The sequence below is a fragment of the Podarcis raffonei genome, chromosome Z, assembly GCF_027172205.1.
Source record: "Podarcis raffonei isolate rPodRaf1 chromosome Z, rPodRaf1.pri, whole genome shotgun sequence".
Classification (NCBI taxonomy): Eukaryota; Metazoa; Chordata; class Lepidosauria; order Squamata; family Lacertidae; genus Podarcis; species Podarcis raffonei.
The window spans coordinates 30506968-30526607 of NC_070621.1; the positions used below are offsets into that span (position 1 = coordinate 30506968).

The 19640-nt window shown below is 44.3% G+C and overlaps 1 protein-coding gene across 5 annotated transcripts in view; it reads left to right on the plus strand.

The window, feature by feature from the left end:
• The window catches only part of LOC128406792 (connector enhancer of kinase suppressor of ras 2-like), a 310922-nt gene that overhangs the window by 253596 nt on the left and 37686 nt on the right, over nt 1-19640 (plus strand). For all 5 annotated transcript variants that reach the window (XM_053374481.1, XM_053374479.1, XM_053374478.1 and 2 more), the window contains exons 15-16: nt 2145-2193; nt 18290-18338. In XM_053374481.1, the coding sequence (XP_053230456.1) occupies nt 2145-2193; nt 18290-18338 (98 nt within the window). The remainder of the gene's footprint in view (nt 1-2144; nt 2194-18289; nt 18339-19640) is intronic.

The following is a 19640-nucleotide window of genomic DNA, read 5'->3' on the forward strand; positions in this document are numbered from 1 at the left end:
GGGGCAGAAAGGCGCAAGATGCTCATATTAGGAAGGATTCTGCTATAAATAGCCAGAGACTCAGACAGAGAGAATTTGCTAGAATGAAAAGGAGAGAGCCGAGCCATGTTGGAGGATTTATCTGTATGTTTGTTTCACTTATTTCCCTGCATATCTTCTTGTTTAGAAAGGTCTGCAAATGTGGCTGCATGGGGCCTCCCACTAGGATGAGAAAATAGAAATGTTTACATTTAAAGGTGAAGTTACCTAATTCACACATTACAAAACAATATGTGGACCGAAACACAGCCGTCTCTGAATCTTGTAATGTAGATCTCCAGCCAACAAGTATACCGAAAAGCATGCATATATTAGGGAAGATTGCTTTGCAAAAATATGTGCTTATTAGGAAAAATGGACACTAATATGCTGAAGAAAAATATGAACTAATCTGGAAATGTGGCGAACTGAATTTAAGAATGGAAAAACACAAAACTGAAGGAAACCAAAATTGTCAGAATTGCCTTTCCCTGTCTCCCATGCAGGTTTACCTGGTCAAATCTGCTTAGGTTCACAGTAGAACTGTGTTGGGATGCTTGCAAAATTCTCCACATCCAAAACTCCCTGTGGATTTTGGAGTTCCAAACTGACTAGTCTCATTTCCAAAATAGAACCACTGCTTTAGGAATCCTCCAGTAATCTGGCTTGTTTTTGTTTTTAATTTCTGGCTCCTATATAAAACAATTTCCCACACTCTATGCGTTCCTCATGTGTGCATCACAGTAAAATCCTGCAAAAAAGCAATCTGTGCCATCATATATATGTACAGTTCTGTCAAAATTAGTTTGGTAGGAGTACATGCTGCACATGAAGTAAAACACCACACCAAAAAGAATTGTGAAGCAATTATATATAGGCTTGCATTAGGATTGCTTTCTTGTAGGGTTTTACTAACATATACATGCAAAAGAACTGAAAGCCACAACAAACTGACCACACTCTGATTGTGGAATTAACTTCAGGAATACTAGTGAAACTGGAATTCAGGAGTGGGACAGAGGCTTAAGAGGAAGCAAACTCATGGTGCAATACAAGAGGGAGTTGAAGAAACTTACTCAATGGAAAGCTGCCTTATGCTGAGTCAGACCTTTGGTTCATCTAGCTCAGTACTGACCATGGCAGGTATGGGAAACCTTTGGCTCTCCAGGTGTTACTGAACTGCAATTCTCATCAACCCTGGCAATTGGCTGTGCTTGATAGGACTGATGAAAGTTGTAGTTCAGCAACATCAAGAGGGCCGAAGGTTCCCCACACCTGATCTGTGGTGGCTTGCAGAGGTCATCCAAGGTTTCAGGTGGAGGACATTCCTATCCCTCTGTGAAAATGCCCGGGTCTGAAACTTTGCATGCAAAGCCGATGCTGTATCACTGAGCTATGACACTTCTAATTCCTACAGAGAGCCATAGTTCACTGGTAGAGCATATTATTTACACCTAGAGGTTCCAAGGTTCAAACTGTAGCATCTCCAGGCAGGACTTGGAAACCTGTCAGAGTAGAGAATGCTGAGTTAGATAGACCAGTGGGTCTGATTCAGTACCAATGCAGCTTTCCATGTTCCTAACTATGTCAGGTTGGCTTCAATTCTTTCTGGAGACACTTGTTTTCCACCTTCTCATTCCCAACCCCCAGCCCCTAATGCTAGCATTAATAGAGATCAGCTAATCAGCTTTGAGGATTGCTAAAGCAGATGCTTTCCCATGAACCAGTTACATTTTCTTAGGCTGATCTCCCTCTCTGCCAAGCTTTTCTTAAAGCTAGCATTTTGAGCAGACTTTTCCCTGATTTCGCAATCTTCTTTACAGACCAAATCAACACACGTATTAAATAGCTCAGAAGACTTTGAATGACCCTGTTCTTCTTTGATTTGGGGGAGCCGTTGTTTGTGTGGCTCTTACTGAGCCGGTCTAAGAACTACCTACTTATTCATTGATCCGTCTTCGGATCAACGTCTGTGTGTAAGAGAGACGTGCTAGGTGAATAAGCCCCATGCTCAGGCAGGCAAGTAAATCAGGCAGTCACTGAGCAAATAAACCATATTTATTATTCATTCAGATTGTATTTGTCTGAAGTTATAGACTCTTCCTTTCCCCTCAATCTCTCTGCAGGTATGTGAGTTCTGCCACTGAGCGACAAGGAGGCACATCCATGAGGAAGGTAATTCCTTGCTAAATGACTGTCCTATCCTAAGAGAAATCATTCATTGCTATGTGTTGATAATATAGAGTTGTCTCTAAATTTGTGTCTATGCTGGTGGGCACATCTGACAATCCAGTGTTATGTGTGTTGTTTTTGAAGCAAAGGCTAATATAGATTTTTTTTCCCCTCAGCTTATCACCCTGTAATGTACTGCTGAAATGATGGATTTGTAAGCCATGCCATTCCTTGAGTATATAAGAAATGCTTAGCTGGATTACTTGCACCAGAGAGCAATCAAGCGAAGTTTTTTTGTTCCCAACAGCGAAAACTTTTGAAGAATGGGCAGAATGGGCAGTATCCAATGCACTTGTTCCATTAGCATGATAATTTGCCCTTGTGCAATTGAATTTCCCCCCTTCTTCTCCACCCACACCCTGCACCCTCCTCATATCTGCTCCAGAAGGCTTGGGAAAAACCCAGAACAGATTTAGGGGGCATGCTGCAGTGTGGAGAGGGGCAAAAGTCTGGTTGTGCAGGCATAAATCATTTTGTAATTGAACAAGTTACTTAGTGATGCATTGGATACAAGCCCATGGGTATAGCAGCTCCCTTTTTGTTTGTCCCCAATATCTGTTAATCAGAGATATTCTGCTTCTGAGGGATGTGTGGGGAGTTAGGGGTGGTACCTTTGGTGGGGGACACGTGTTCCTTCTGAGGTAGTTGATCCACCTTTGGTCCCCAGTGTGCACTCAGCTCTCACCTGTGGCTCCTGGATGCTGTCAGTGTGGCACAGCAGCCACACCCCAGGAAACTGCTTCAACAGCCTGTCTAAACCAGGTAAGGGTAGCAGATGGGTCTCAAACTCTTGGTGATTTAGGGAATTTCCCTGCACGTGAAGACAGGCTCTGGCAGATTGAGCGGACAAGACCAATAGTGGGTTCAATGGTCACCAAGGCACATGCCGTAGAGAGAAGTGAGGGGTAGATGTGGCTCGTCAGCCTGGGAAGGTAACCTATCTAGGAGCAGGTAAACTCTGATCTTAAACCTCTGCTGCCTTATGGGGGACATCTCCAGGAAAAGAAGGGGTTATGGAGTAAACCCTAAACAAATATAGAGTGGAGTCCCTAAGACAGTTGGATGGCACCTTGTATGCCTCCTTTGGGCAACTCCTGCAGCCAAGCTGGTGCCAAATGTATTGCTTTCCTTTCCTTTGGACCACATCAGTGAGGCCGAGGGGAGGGGTCTTGTTATCTGGGCAGCCTAGGACCTTCATACACACTGCCCAGGCTTGCACCTCAAGGAGGTCACTTCAGTGCTGCTAGTGTTTGACTTCACCCCCAGAGGTGCATTGTCTATCGAGATAGATGGATACTGACTGCTTCTGAACATGGAAACTCCATTTTGCTGGCACACCTTAATAGATGTGGTGTGCATCAGAATGGGTACAGTGTGTCCTCCATACTAAAATAAAAGCTGCTGTTCAGAGATCTGGCCATCCATTCCCTCTGAGCTGCACATTCCACACTCTGCCCAATTCTGTGTGCCCCCCCCCCCCCCGTTTTTTTCCTTTTCTTTTCCAAGGGTAATTCTACATTCTAAAGCCACCAGTATGGCTGTGCACTGGATTCGCTCCCAATCCCAAACTGAATCAGGCCAATTTAAGAGGGTCCAGGCTTGGCAGAAGCCAAGTGGAGCAGCCCTGGGTTGCTGTGGGTTGGGCCGGGCTTCCCAGAGCAATCTGGAGCAGGCAGCAGGTGGGATGGAGAAGCAAGCAGTTACAGCATGTTCCGCCACAGGGAGTGCAAAGGGAAGGAGAACCCAGCAGGATTGAACCCTTCACTCATCAGCTGTTGAGCAGAAGATTCAATCCTGTGGAGTGCCACACCAGCATGGGTATATGTTTGGTGGGGGGGGGGGGTTCTTCCAAATATTTTTTGAACTTCTACAAACCTCAGAGTTCATTCAAGTATACAGTGATACCTCTGGATATGAACGGGATCCGTTCCGGAGCCCAGTTCGCATCCTGAAGTAAACGTAAGACGGGTCTGCGCATGCGCGTGAGGTCATTTTGAGTGTATGCGTGAGCAGCGAAACCCGGAAGTAATGTGCTCCATTACTTCTGGGTCACCACGAAGCACAACCCGAAAATATTCATCCCAAAGCTACTTCAACCCAAGGTATGACTGTACTAGTATTCCCCACCGCCACTTGTTTCTCAATGGCCCCATGTTGGTTAAAATCCTGATGACACTTACAACCTGAGTTTGCTGTAAGAAGGAATGGGCTTCTTTTTCTGGTTAATTGTGAGCTGCATGGTGATTTCCCTCTTGCTCCCTGTCTCCCCCAATCTACTGCCAACAGTAGGTTAGTCTGAGTTTGAGCATGAGGAATCAGAAAAAAAGATATTTCTGCCTGTTACTATCATTGCACCATTCACGATTCTTCAAATTTCTGTTTCTTCCTAGTAATCCATGTTTCCCACCCCCATACAAAGTTCCCTAACCCAGAACTTCCCAAACTTGGGTCTCTAGCTGTTGTTGGACTACAAATCCCACCATCCCTAGATAGCAGGACCAGTAGTTGGGGATGATGGGGGTTGTATTCCAACAACAGCTGGCGACCCAAGTTTGGGAAACCCTACCCTAACCTAAGATTTATTTGCATGGGTGCTCCACCCCCATCTCCTGATTGTCCTGGTCTCCCTTTTCCATATCCTCTCCAGATCTGCACAATCCCTTTTGAGAGGAAATGCCCCAAGCTGTATCTAGTAGATGTACCTAATGGGAATTGTATTCATTGTGGAGGGGAAAGGTTTGTTAGGTAGAAGGGAAGCAGTACTGTAGCCAAGTCTGGGCAGCATCTTGTGGTATGGCTCCAGTTTCTCCACCTCATCTCTCCTATACCATATACTCGGAGGCTCACATATCCTCGACTGCATTCAGTTCTTCCCTCAAATCACAGGGTGAGGTCCAATGCATGGGGAGCAGACACCTGTTCATGTGGCAGAGTTCCCGACCTGCACCCCACATGCCACTAAAATCTTTCCTGGAGAGTAGGGAGACTCTTTTTTGCTGTGACTAGGGACATAACCAGGGACCAGGAGTCAGGTGATGGAAGCAAGGACTCCAAACCTGAAAGGGAAAGGCACTGCAGGGGCAGTCAACAAGAAACTGCTCCCCAATGACCCTGTGGGACCGGTGACCCCCCCAGCCTGAGGATGTTGCACTGATTCCACAGTCCCTGGAAGACCTGAACCTTCCCCACCCTGTTACAGTAGGAGACTACTAGGGAAGGCTGGGCCCCTTTAAGTAGAGCAGCCTCTTGCAGCACAGGTGTTCTCAGTCATTAGGCTGCTGCTGATCCTTCTACTACAAAAGGGCACTAATTCAGCTTGTTTCTTTCTGGGGTAACTTCAGTTTGCTGCATTCCCTAGCTTGCCAGGCCACAGAGCAGGTCAAGAGGATGAGTAGCGCAAATGTAAGTCCTACTTGTGCAATCAAATTTCCAATGTTCATGTGAATGCCACCCATGGGATCCATCTCCAGTGCAGCATGGCCAGCACCGGGGGGTGGGGTGGGGCAAGGCATAGTTCTGCAGTTAGGACCCACTTGGCATGGAAGGAGAGAGGAGCACTTAACTTCCAGTGTCTCCTCTCTCCTGCCCTGGCTGAGGGACTTCTCACTTACTATGCAATATTGCCTGGATAAAAATAGAGGGGGAAATTGTGTATCTGCAGTCCTATGTATGCCTGTGGTAGCAAATTCCATAGTTTAACAATGACTGTGTGGTGGCCTGCTTCTTTTTGTGTCTGCAGAAACTCCTGCCATTCTGCTTTGTTGAATGGCTCTGGGTCCTGGTTTTATGAGAGGGTAGGAGAATATTTTCTTTCTCTCTCTCTCTCTCTCTCCATTTTCCCTCACAGTAGATTCAGCTGGTTGTACTTCTAATAGAAGAGCTGCAATTCAAACCCACATTTTACTCTCTGGCGAGGTGGCAAAGGAGTTTGAAGGGAAAGGGTCTGCCATTTTGTGTCCACATATATGCTTTTGCCTGAAGATGGTGCACTTGAGCTATGAGAGATATTCTCCCCTTGCTCCTCAGGTTTAAGTTCTAGAGATCTGGACAAGGGATCTGGAACTGAAAGGAACTCCACTGTGTGTGTTTGTGCACTAGTGGGATGTTTTAAAAGCATCAACAGTGTCTCTTTATGCAGCAAAACAGAGTTTGTGTTTTACCAAGGACAGAAACCCCGAAGTAGGGCTTGCCTCAGTTGAGTGACAGGAAGAATGAGGCGGAGGGGTGGGACTAAGAGTGGTCTCCAGCACCCTCGATCCATTACTGCAAGGATTTATGATTGTGCAACAGAACCTTCCCCCCCCTCTCCATCCCATGTGTAACCTGCACCCTCTACAAATCTGCTGCAGAGTGGGGGGGGGGACCCTCAGAACAAATGGAGGGGGGTGTAAGAGGAGGAGAGGGGAGGAGTTTCATTGTGTAAAGGTTAATTGTTGCATTAAGAGAGCAAGAGATTTAGAACTGCTTTGGATACAAGCCCCAAAGCCCACAAAAAGCTGGATCCATCAGTTTAAAACAGTGCAGCTGTTTAAGATGACCATTCTGCCAGATCTCTCCCCCTTGCTTTTTGGATTGGCTTTGCTGAGGCATTTCCCTGTGGTTACCCTGGGTATCTAATCCAGCCCCTTGAATATGCACGTCCAGATGCTGTTGGGAAGAGTCAGAGCAGGGGGGGTGTTCGTGAGATGTTATTGCTGCTTGCCAGGAGGCTGCTAAGAGTTTTATGGGGTTCCCCCCCCTTCCTCTGGGCTATTCTTCATGGAGTGAACGTGGGGTAATTAGCTGAACCGCCAAATACTCTGAACAGAAGGCCTGGCAGTTCCATTGGCTTTGCAGTGCACGTCTTGCATTTTAAACTCCATTCTAAGTAATCGAGAGCAACATTGTGTAGCAAAGTGCGCAATTAGGTAGGCATTCAGGATTTCAAACAAGGCACAAACTTTGAGCGCAGCTGCTGATAGCATTCATTTTCTTCAGACTTGATTTGTGTGGCTTTTGACAGGGGATGAGTAATCTCTTGCATCTGAGAGTAAATTTTGTCATTTATAGATGCAGATTCAGCTTCCAGACAGATAATAGGTTGTGCTACTGCTTGCTTTTTTTAAGTTACAGTTTAGGAAGTGGTCCGTTAAGATTCCGTAAACATTGCCTGTAGGTCTAAACTACTTGGGAAACTTATTGGAGTCAGTGGAGGGTTTTATGAAGGAATCAAACTATTGGTTAAGAAGATTTTAAAGACTGTAACAAATGACATGTTTTCACTAGGTCAGCAAGTGCTTGATAAATTTAAGCCAAATTTTGAATTAAGCAAGAAATAGAAAGCTCTTAACTTCAGCCAGTCACTCTCTTCTGGGGGAGATGAGGTAAGGAAAGATCTCTTTAACCCCCTTTATTCTTGGACTAATGGGACGCAGGTGGCGCTGTGTGTTAAACCACAGAGCCTTGGACTTGCCGATCAGAAGGTCAGTGGTTCAAATCCCTGCGATGGGGTGAGCTCCCATTGCTCGGTCCCTGTTCCTGCCAACCTAGCAGTTTGAAAGCACGTCAAAATGCAAGTAGATAAATAGGTACCACTCTGGCGGGAAGGTAAATGGCGTTTCCATGCGTTGCTCTAGTTCGCCAGAAGTAGCTTAGTCATGCTGGCCATATGACCCGGAAGCTGTACGCTGGCTCCCTCGGCCAATAAAGCGAGATGAGCACCGCAACCCCAGAGTCAGTCACGACTGGACCTTATGGTCAGGCGTCCCTTTACCTTTGCCTTTATTCCTGGACTGGGAAGCAGCCGGTTCTTCACCGGAAGTTGCAGGGAAGGGGCTTATAGAGCAAAACTGCAAGTTACATTGAAATCCATTATTATAAGTGCCTATTTAAAAAACACAGGGAGCAAGAAAATGCAACTGCAGATAGGGATGAGCAAATCAGTTTTGATTGCTTGCCATTTCTCATTTTTTCCAATCTTTAGTATAGCTCTCCACATTTCTACAGCAGTTTGGAAAGCCTTTTTTTTTTATTCCACATGAAAAGTAATCAGCGAATTCTCCTAATATACATGTTTGTATTCAGTTTCCCCCTAATACACACACTTTTTGCAAAGGAATGTCCCTAACAAAGTGTATTTTTATACACACTTCCCCTAAGTATATGCATTTTTGTGGATATTACTTGGCTGGTGAACTGCACTGCAAAAGTTTGAGAAGCACAAATTTCAAAGGATGGCTAAGTTTCTAATCACATGTTGTTTAGAATAGTGTGAATTATGTAGATTTGCCTTTAAGTGCAAAATGAATCAAATCTTCCCCATCCTTAGTTGCAGGAGGGAGATGCAACTTTGCTTATAGCAGCAAGGTATGTATGTTTGTACACCATAAGAGGCAGAGAGCAGCATTGTGGAAATGTTTTAGTGTAGAAACAGCACGGGAAAGGGCTCAAACACAGTGCAGACATTAATTCATTCCCTTGCCCTGTGCCTAGATTTAACAAAGTCAGGGAAAAAATGCTAAGCACAATGTCCTTGAGTGGCTTACTCCAGAACAGTCCAAGCTCAGCTCATTGATATCTGTAGAACTTCAATGAATGGTTTTCAGAATTGCATGAAGAACATATCAGAATAATAATAAAAAAGCTTTGCCATTCTTGCTGTGCATACTGAGTTATGATTATGCGATTTGATAGAGGCACTGTAGGAAATTGTGAAGCCTGTGGATAAGAGATTGACAAATAATGTTTATTTATTTATTTTCTTTCCTCCTTATCGGAACACAGTGCTCTTAGCCCCTTATGAATTACTATCTTCCTTAGCTGCCTCAGCCAAACATTGCGAGACATTAAAAATCATCACTTATCTGATCATAAGGGAAGATTGTGTGTCACGTTCATTGGCTTTCTCTGTGCTTGTTTTGCGTTTGGGACTTCTGTGCATCACTTTCAGCTGCATCTAATTTTTTCGCAAAGCAATTACTAGCAGGTGTGAGGGCAGCGTTTTCCTTGGGATGGCAGCGTGTCTGGAAATGGGGAATAACCCTTTGTACTACTCCCCACTGCGGTCCTGATGAAAACCATGCAGCTTGCGTGTGACTGCTGCTAAATGACACCCACACCATACATTGAAAGTACCATGATGCAACTTCAGTAGTCATGTCTTCCCCCAAGGAACTCTGGGGACTGGCATGTGCTAGGGGTACTGTGAGTTGTTAGGAGACCTCTATTCCTCTCACAGAACTGCAATTCCCAGAGCTCTCTGGGAAGAGGAATTGACTGATAAACCATTCTGGCAATCTGGCACCCTCCAGATGTTTTGGACTATAACTCACACCATTCTCAGTCTTGTGTTCAGCACATTTCTATACCAGCTTGCTTTAAAAAAGGTCCTCATGAAAATTAGTTAGGATTTTACTATTCATTTATTCTAATATACACATTTTTGCAAGCAATATTCCCTACTATTTTTGAATGTTATTTTCACTAATGTGTGTATTGCCCAGTTTCCCCTAATATTTGCTCGAAAACTTTCTGGTTTTTGAAATATGGCAACCCTACCATTGCCTGCTGGCCAACACAGAGTCTCTCACCCCTCAAAGAATAGGGGCCACCACCTCCTTGCTGAGATAGTCTAGCATCTTCTGTTGATGGTTCCCAGAACGGGTCTTTCTAGTTAGATTTGAGTGCCCATGGTGAGTGTGAAAGGAGCACGGTAGAGAAAATGCTCCTTGAAATATTGGGGACCCAGGTTGGCCATGACAGGAATGGCTAAGCTGCAGCCTTCCAGATGTTGCTGACATACAACTCCAGTCAACCCTGACCATTGGCTGTCCTGGCTGGGACTGATGGGAGTTGTAGCTCAGCAACCTAAGCTGCCCTTGATTTAGGATTTTAAAGCTGACAAGAAAAATAGTCTGGCAGCCATGAAGATGTCTCAAAAGATGGCTCATTACAGCTTAGACCCATCAGTAATCAAATACACATTTTCTGTTGAGCCACTCAAGAGAAAAGTTGTAAAGCAAGCATTTAAGGTGCAAAATGGGTGTTCCGTCACTTTGGGAAATTCCAGCTAAATGTCATAACAGCAACATGTCCCCTCTATGACTGGCCCATACCCAGCAGGGTACTTAGCATACTTATTTTTCCAGCCCTAGTCCATTTATGTAGTTCTCTATGTGGGAGAGGGGAGAGGAGTAAATGATGCCAGTGGAACTAAAACGTGTGTGAACCAAAACCACACACTCAACATCCTGCATTGCAGGCACTAGGCACTGATAACGTGCTGCTTGCTGTGGTTTAGAAGGAGCCATAAAGTATACTGTTCTATCTCACATTCAGATACACACCCCTTCCTGTTTTCTAGAGCAGTTTGAAACCGTGAGTTCTTTTATGCCATTATGAAGCTAGATTATACTGAATTCAGACCATTGGCCCATCTAGTTTATTACAATTACAATTTATTACAAATGTATGTTACTTTCACTAACATATATCCTTTCCCCTAATAAATGCACTTTTATGCATATTGATTGGTTGGAAAACTGCATTGCCAAATTCAGAGAAGTGTGGATTTTGAAGGACAGCTGAGTTTCAGTTTGCACATTGGTTCAGTATTGTGAATTAGGTAGCTTCTCATTAAAATGCAAACAAAACTGAATGTCTCTTCTGCACCTACTAACAGTTAGCAGCTCTCCGAGGTGTGGCCTTTCAGTGTTCTGCTATTTGAGCTCCAGTAGCTGGAGGTGCAAGAAATGGGACCACGTATGTCCAAGGCATATGCCCTTCCCTTGCATTATGACCATCATGCTGTACTGTACAGTGCTTGCTTTTTAAAATAATTTCCCATGCATTTTCCTAACTCACAGCTCAATGAACTTGCTTAGACTCCTCTATCATCCCCAGAAAGTCCTCCTTAATTATGTTCCTTTGAACAATATAATTCAGTGTGCAGGAAGGAAAACAAGAAGAATGAGGCTGATTGACTCCTATTTTTAGACATACTAATCCCTTCTGCTTTCTCTGATCTCTTTTGCTGGCCTGTTCACCATCATCTTCAGAGTCTTTTACAACAAACCAGAGAGGGGTGTGCCTTTGTTCCTTTGAATAGAAATCCTTCAATTGGTTCCAATAGAGCTTATTTTTTTCTTGGGTACAAATCTTTTACACCACAAGGAAACCATCTCGCAGATGTTCCAAATGTTGCATTTACTTTGGATAATTCCACTTTCGAGTGTTCTTACTTGCCAAAGTTGGGAAAGGGAGTTGTGTTGGGCCGTACCATGAAATCCTTTTGAACTGGTCTTTTCCATGAATGTATTGTGAACCGCCAACTTGTGTAAGTTGCACAGATCTGCAGTTAACCAAAAAGGCAGCTAGAATTTGGAGTAGGCTCTCATCCCCCAGATGTCACATAGAAGGATGTGCATTTTCAAAGTACACTCAAAAGTGGTGTACATGATTTTATGATCACAGTTATTCTGTGATAGGTTAGTCTAAGAGAGAGAGAGACTGGCCCAGAATGACCTAGTGATTTGAATCCTAGTTTCCTGTGTCTTAGTCCAATCCTCTAGCCACTACACCACACTAGTTGATCTGAAACTGTCTCATACTAAGTCAGGCCACTGGGCCATCTTAATCTCAAGGTTGTGTTTGAGCCCCATGTTGGGCAAAAGATTCCTGCATTGCAGGGGGTTGGACGATGGCCCTCATGGTCCCTTCCAACTCTACAATTCTATGACTCTGATCTGGCAGCAGCATTCCAGAGTCCCGGGCAGAGGAGGTCTTTCCCGATCCTTCTGAGTTCATTTAACTAGAAATGCTGGACAGGGCTTCAGGTAACTGCATACAATTTCTACCCTGGACCCTTCCTTTCCAACGCCATATAAAACTTAAGTTAATTAAAAGCATTTATGAACCACCCACCCACCACTGGCACATTGAAAGCTTGCCCAGAAAGGCATAAACACAAAAAAGGCTCCCCACTCCTTTCATAGTAACTGCTTTCCCCCAAATCCTCTGAGGCTAAGGTGGTCACCTGAGTGATGTGCTTCCTGAGCCATTTCCATAACACACTGCGGTTCAGTGACTCAGGCGTGACAGTCATGCTACGCTCATGTTTCTGAGGTTGTTCAGTCATATCCCACCGTTGCTGTTACTCAAGCGGGGGTCGGGAGAGCAGGAGGCTATAGCTGAGCAATTTTTGGGGAAGGATCCTAAAAGGTTTACACGCAAACAGCCTGTTTTTGCATTGATTCTGATGGCCAGTTGGTACTAATACAGTACATCATTAAAACATTTGGCCAGGCTGTCCATGACCTATAAGATCAGATCCTATTTTATGGATTCTGAATTCCTGATTCCTCCCCCCCTATATATATATATATATATATATATATATATATATATATATATAGTTTTAATTCTTTTTAAAACTATTGTACACCACTTTTGGGTGCAGCGAAAAGTGTGCAGAGCAACAAATATCAACTTGCAGGCTACTGTCTGCCCGTATTCATCGCTCCCTTCTTCCATCCAGACAAGAAAATATTAACAGAATTGAAGGGGATGTACCTGCCAGGCCTAAGCACAACAGGGCCAGTGGGGGATGTGGACTGGGCCAAATTAGGAGACTTGGAGGACCCCATTTGGCCCATGACCCTGAGTTTCCCCTCCCGTGTCCTATAAGCAGAGCACTTGTATGCTCCAGCCATCAGTCTGAGGCTAATAGTACCATCTTGTTGAATTCCATCTTCCATGGAACTCAAGTTAGTTCAGTAGTTCTGATGGATATGTACAGAGTTTGCATGGCTGAGCTGCCTTCCTTCCTGCTTTTTTATCTTAAATTTCAGGCTAGAGGGTCAGGGAAGAATTTTTGGACAAAAAAGGAGAAGGCACAATAGTACACGGGTGCAATGATTTCTGCTGGCTTTCTGCGTGGTTATTTGTGCCAGAAGAATTCCATAAAACATCTTCTCTAACGAAAGAACAAAAAGAAAATTCTCCAAAACCCACAACTGGGCAGGGCCCCTTTTAAGGGCCAAACAGAATGTCACAGAATCGTTCAGATTCCCCAGATGTCCTCATCAGGCAAGACATTACATAAAGCAAGAGGGGATGAGGAAGAATCATACTAGGACACAGGAGACCAGGGTTCAAATCCCCACTTGGCCATGAAGCTCACTGGGTGAACTTGAGCCAGTCATCATCTCTCAGCCTAACCTACCTCTCAGGGTTGTTGTGGGTATAAGAGGAGTGGGAATAGAACCATGTTTGCACCTTGAGCTCCTTGGAGGGGGAAAAAGTGAGATATAAATGCAATACATAAATGTGTACATAAATTCGTTTTGTACAATATCTTGCCTGTTGAAGAATTCTGGAAAATTTGAATCTTAAGTTTGTTTTATTTGGGAACAACACGTTTAATGTTCTCACCTAAAACATAACAGAAGAACGTACTGGAACGTACGTAAAGGCTCATCTAGTCCACCAACCTGTGCCTATGGGAAGCACTTGTGGTTGTCCCAACTGGTATTCAAAGACACCCTGTCTATGTCAGTGGACGTAGAACACAGCCATTGTGGCAAGTAGCCTTGTCCTACATGAATTTATCTACAGTGGTGCCCCGCAAGACGAATGCCTCGCTAGACGGAAAACTCGCTAGACGAAAGAGTTTTCCGTTTTGGAGGTGCTTCGCAAAACGAATTTCCTATGGGCTTGCTTCGCAAGACGAAAATGTCTTGCGAGTTCCTGCGGGGTTGTTTTTTTCCTTCCCCCCCCCCCTTTTCTAAGCCGATAAGCCGCTAAAAGCCGCTAATAGCGCTAATCCGCTAATCCGTCAATGGGCTTGCTTCGCAAGACGAAAAAACTTTTCGTCTTGCGAGGCACCACTGTAATCCCATTTAAAGCCATCCAAGTTGGCGCTTACTTCCATTAAAACAACACATAGCAGTCCCTGGGTCATTATCTGAGGCTAGATTTTTATTTTTTATTTTGCGATGCTTTCTCGGTGGAAAGAATCTGGACCAGAGTCCACCAAAAGCAGCCAATAAGTCTGTCTTCAGCCAAGTAACAGCCAGGGTGGGAGAACCGATTCCTAAGGGAGATGGCCATTGCTCGCCATTAAAGAGGGTTCTCAAAATAGGTAATAAGGGTAGGGATGGGGGCGCAAATCTGATTCACTTCACATCTAAATGTGAACCTACATAATTAACACTGTCCAATACAATATTAGAATCAAAACAACAGGTCTTTGGGGGCTTGGACAAAAGTTTTCTTTCCATTTCTTCCTTCCTGATCACTTTCTAACTGGATTACTCAATGCATTCAAAGCTGATGCTCTACCACTGAATTATGACCATTTTTCATAGCAGCAATGGAAGAGGGTTGGTTGTGTTGGTGCCCTGCTTGTGGGCTTCCCAAAGGCATCTGGTTGGCCATTGTGGGGAGTTGGGTGCTGGACTGGATGGGCCTTCAATCTAACCCAGCAGGGCTCTTCCTATGTCGGTTCTGCAGGCACTGTGCACATTTTCCTGTGTGTGTGTGTGTGTGTGTGTGTGTGTGTGTGTGTGTGGCTTGCGGCTCTGCAGTCTGAAAAATGAGTTAATTCATGAGCTCTTGATAAGGTTGGATGTGATTGTCTACGTCCTCCTGCTGTCTGATTTTGATTTATTCAAAATAATTCCTGCTCATGGAAATTTACTGCATTGTGTAGGGTGCACTCAAACAGATTGCAGGGCGGTCGCTGCTGCTTATTGATTCTGCTGCAATGTGGAAGCTTCCACTGGGGGGAAAAATGAAATCAGCTTTCTTCTAGCCCTTTGTGGTTGCAAACTTCACTTTGAAACCAGAAAAGCAGGTAGAAAACATGAGTTGGTTTAAAATTGACGCAGGCACACATTGCACAGGACATAATGAAAAACGGCATGTAGCCGGGCCACTCAACCATGGTGCCCTGTTGAAAGTCACAGGCAAAGGCCTTGAAAAACTAGTACATGCTTGCTACCTCCCCAAGGCCATCTCTTTGTGGTGTGCATCTGTTCCCATTTCTCTCTCTTTCTGGATAATATTAACACAACTCCACAAACTCTTATACATAGATTTATTGAAGATTATTAAGGCACGTGTAGAAATATTACTCACATTCCAATAGGCTGTTCTATGGCTCTGAATGAAGATGGTTAGAAGCTTTTTATGAAGTTCTCTGTGGAGTTCTGTAAGGATGAAGTGAGTTCGCCCTTCTTCTTGGGTTTGCCGTAACTAGACTGCCACTAGATTACAAAGGAGGAAGGGAGGTATTGTCCTGCTCTCTGGAAGAGCCAGCAGAAAGTAGAATATTGCTGTGCCTACATTTCCCAACCTGCCTTGGGATCTAAAAAGGGGGGAATGCACTACCTTTCCTTAAAGGGGCAGCATTGGTATTCCTTCTACCTAATACTAATACAGTGGTACCTCGGGATGTGAACGGGATCCGTTCGCATCCAGAAGCAAACGTAACTAGCGATGGCACGTCTGCGCATGGACACATCGCTTTTCGCCACTTCTGCGCATGTGCATGACGTCATTTTGAGTGTCTGTGCATGCGTGAGCGGCGAAACTCCATTACTTCCAGGTTGCCATGGAGCGCAACTCAAACGCGCTCAACATGAAGCATATTCAACCCGAGGTATGACCGTACAGTACAGTGGTACCTCGGGTTACAGACGCTTCAGGTTACAGACTCCACTAACCCAGAAATAGTATCTCGGGTTAAGAACTTTACTTCAGGATGAGAACAGAAATCGTGCTCCGGCAGCGTGGCGGCAGCTCGAGGCTAAAGTGGTGCTTCAGGTTAAGAACAGTTTCAGGTTAAGAACGGACCTCCAGAACAAATTAAGTTCTTAACCCGAGTTACCACTGCACATAGATTTGCTATCACTAAATAACTGAACCCTGTGGGGGCAGAACAGCATTTCTTGCCACACAGTTGGCTTCCCACTGGAAACAAGACGTTTTTGTCTCTTTTATCTGTTCATAGACCAGTTTACTATTCAAAATAGGTACTACCCAGTCCATTTGGTGTTTGTGACAGTTTCCAATTGCAGGAGGACTCCCCACTCCCAATCCCCAAGGGCAATTTGAAAATATAGCCCACCTCCTTTAGTGGTACAGTCCATTTTGCAACCTCAGCATTCTACCACCTCATTCTACTGTGTGCCTGCTGTGTGTGTAGACCAGGCTAAGCATATGCTCTGAAATGCTCTGGGAGTGGTTTGCAATAGCTCCACCTTGAAAGTTTCTCTTGCATTTTTCTCCTACCTTTCTCCATCAGGTAGCGATAAAAGAAATTGCTTTCATAAAATATGAAAGGGGACAGGTTTTTTTAAAAAAAAGAATAATTGAAATTTTCATGGGTGGGGAGCAGGAGTTTTGTCATGCTTACCATACTTCTGTAGGGTGTTATTTGTGAATGACTTTCCTAGCTTTCTACAAATCATCTCACCAGCAGCCTGCACTTTGCAGCCTTCCCAGATGCCCTCCCTTCATCTAAGCCAAGATGAAAACAACGGGAAGTAGCTGTTTCAGGTCAGGAAGTGCAGGCACCCAAGGAGGCTGCAGAGTGTTATAGAAGTGCTTCCTGAAAAGAAAAGTGTATATCCCACTTGTGGCCCTGGCCACTTAGCAGCAATAAGAGATGCTCAAAATTCCACACCCACCAGAATTCTAATAGAAGTGTCCTGATATTGAGGCAGGCAAATTGAAGGTTCTTTCACGCAGAAGGGGAGCTGGACTTTAGAGAAACTGGAGGTCAGATTTTTAGCACAGCTCCAGGTTGAAAGCACATTCACTGCATTCTGAGGCGTTTCTGTGCAGGACATCAAACTGGTCTCTTCCTTCTAATAAGTGTAGCCCAGAAGGCATATGGGGGCACTTGAGGATCCTGTAGCCAAGCAAGTAGTAGGCAGTGTTGTGGTTGCAGGACCTCAGATAACTCTGAGTGATCCCAATGGAGAGATTATAACTCTGGATTATTCCTCCCAGGCTTCACCCCCTTGGAATACGAGTGGCATTTCATAAAAGTAGAGTCCTCTGACTTGGAGCTGAGCACTTTGTTGCTTTGTGCTCCCTGAAACAATGAATAGTAGTTGTATAGTGGGAGGTGCTTGGTGTGATAGATTCCTTGGGGGAGGGGTATCATTCTTTGTAGGGTCATCTGTATAGGTCCTGGCTCATGAGCCTCAGGTTCTAGTTAAGGGCTGGGATATATTTTTCAGACTGGGGACCACATTGCCTTCTAGGCAGCCTTTTGGGGGGTCAGTAGTGGGTGGAAGCAGAGGGAAAAATGGGTGGATCAATTAATGCAAACTTCCTTCCTTGTCCAGCAGGCTGGTTTCTACACACATACATATCTCTTTATTCTCCTTCATTCAAAGCAACATGCATTATCAGAGTTTAATGACACATCCCAGACAGGCATAAACAGGGAGGATGCAAAGCTGGACCAGTGTGGCCTGGGAGAGAGATGTGTGGCTGTGAAGGAGATAGTAACCTGCAGAGAGTCCTGAGGTTCAGATACAGAGGCTTGGAGGACCACATTAGGTTGACAGGTCTGAGGTTCTCCACCCTTGTTCTACTTTGCTAGCCTCAGGCTGAATATAAGGGGAAGAGGGCTTGCCCTTCTGCAGGGGATATGGGTACCTAGGACTCTATAGGCTCCTCCTCCTCCTGACTCAAGTCTTGCCTGCCTCCATGACAATAACGTATATTTAAGCCACTTCCACCACACTTGGTATTATGTGTGTCTTCACCCTATCCGTTGTTAGAATATATGTAATTCTTATTAAACAGCTGGCATGGAAGTTTGTTTGGTTTTTTTAAGAATGTCAATATTTTGGAGAGGGAGAGTGGAATCCCAGCTGGAAGCAGTAATGTATGTCGCCATTATGAAGCATTGACTTTTAGTCTACAATGGCTTAGCTCAACATTCCACATGCCAATAACTGACCAGTCTCTCTCTCTCTCTCTCTCTCTCTCTCTCTCTCTCTCTCTCTCTCTCTCTCTCTCTCTCTTTCGTCTTTTCTTCCAGTCATTTCACTATGCTTCCCTGAGGGTAAAAAGCAAGAAATGGCCCAAAGGTAAGTTGTTTTAATTATTCATCTGCTTACATATTCCTTACAGATCTTGGAAATCAAGGTTCCACTTTTGTGAAAGCATTACATTTGTAGCACGGTGCTCTTATACTTGAAAAAGAGGTGTCAGAACTCAGCATGAACACCTCCCATGTTCTCTTGCAATGGCTCCCATTTGAGAGGTGCCAGAACTGAGTTCCGACTGGGGGGGGGGAGCCCTGCATTTGCAGAGCTTTAGCATAAAGCACCTTGTAAGTCATATTTGGATGTTCAAATCCACCTTGCATTTAGAATCGCATTAGGAAGAGCAGGTAATTCACTTGGTACCTTAGGCTGCAATCCTGTACACACTTACATGGAAATAAGTCTTATTGAACTCAGTAGGACTAACTTCTATGTAGGGATTGTCCTCTAACTGGTAAATACAGAGATGTCAAGCAAACAGCAGATATTTCTCAGGAGCATGTTCCAGAGATGAGGCAAAAGGAGTCCTGTCCCTTTCACCACCCACCTTAAGATCAGAAGACAAGGACAGTCACCGAAGGTATTCAGATGATAAATCTCAATGAACAGAGATGGGGAAAGATGGTTGTTATTAGCTGTCAAGACCCCAAAGCTTTCGTTCCAGCTTATGTTTTCTGCAGTTCTTCTAAAACTGGCTTGGATGTCACTTCAAGAAAGGAATAAACTTTTCAGAGCTTAGCTGCTGGATGCCAAAGAAGAAAGGATAGTAATTTAATGTGATCTAAATTCTTGACTCTGCTTCACAGCTGTAGGACAAATATAATTAATATAACAATGTAAACTCAATTTTTCACAGTGAATAGTCTAATGTTTTAATTAAATTTGCCCAAGGCGTTTAAGGGAAAGTGATATGAATATTAGGGGCAGGGGGTCTCTTTCTGGTGATAGAGAAAGAAAGGGAGAATAAAATGTTAAGAGTTATGAAGTGGGATGCACTGAAATGTTGAAAATAAATTGGGCATCCAGTATCAGCCTTATAAAGCCAAAGTGCTCCTTATGAATTAGACTCAGATTTTATTGGAAAATACTTTTGCTATACACTGACCATTCTTTCTTACTTGGTTAAAAAGAGATCAGACAGAGAAGTCGCAGCACTTTTTAATCACCATCATCTATAGCGTCCTCTGATGTTATGTGAACTATAAAGAAACTGGGAATCGAGGGAGGCTAACAGCATTTAACAGACATTTGTGTCCAGATCAGCCTTGCTCTACATTTGGTTATTCGGTTTCAAAAGGGGAGAGAAGTCAAACCAGCAATGCAGTGCATCCCATGTGCTGGGAA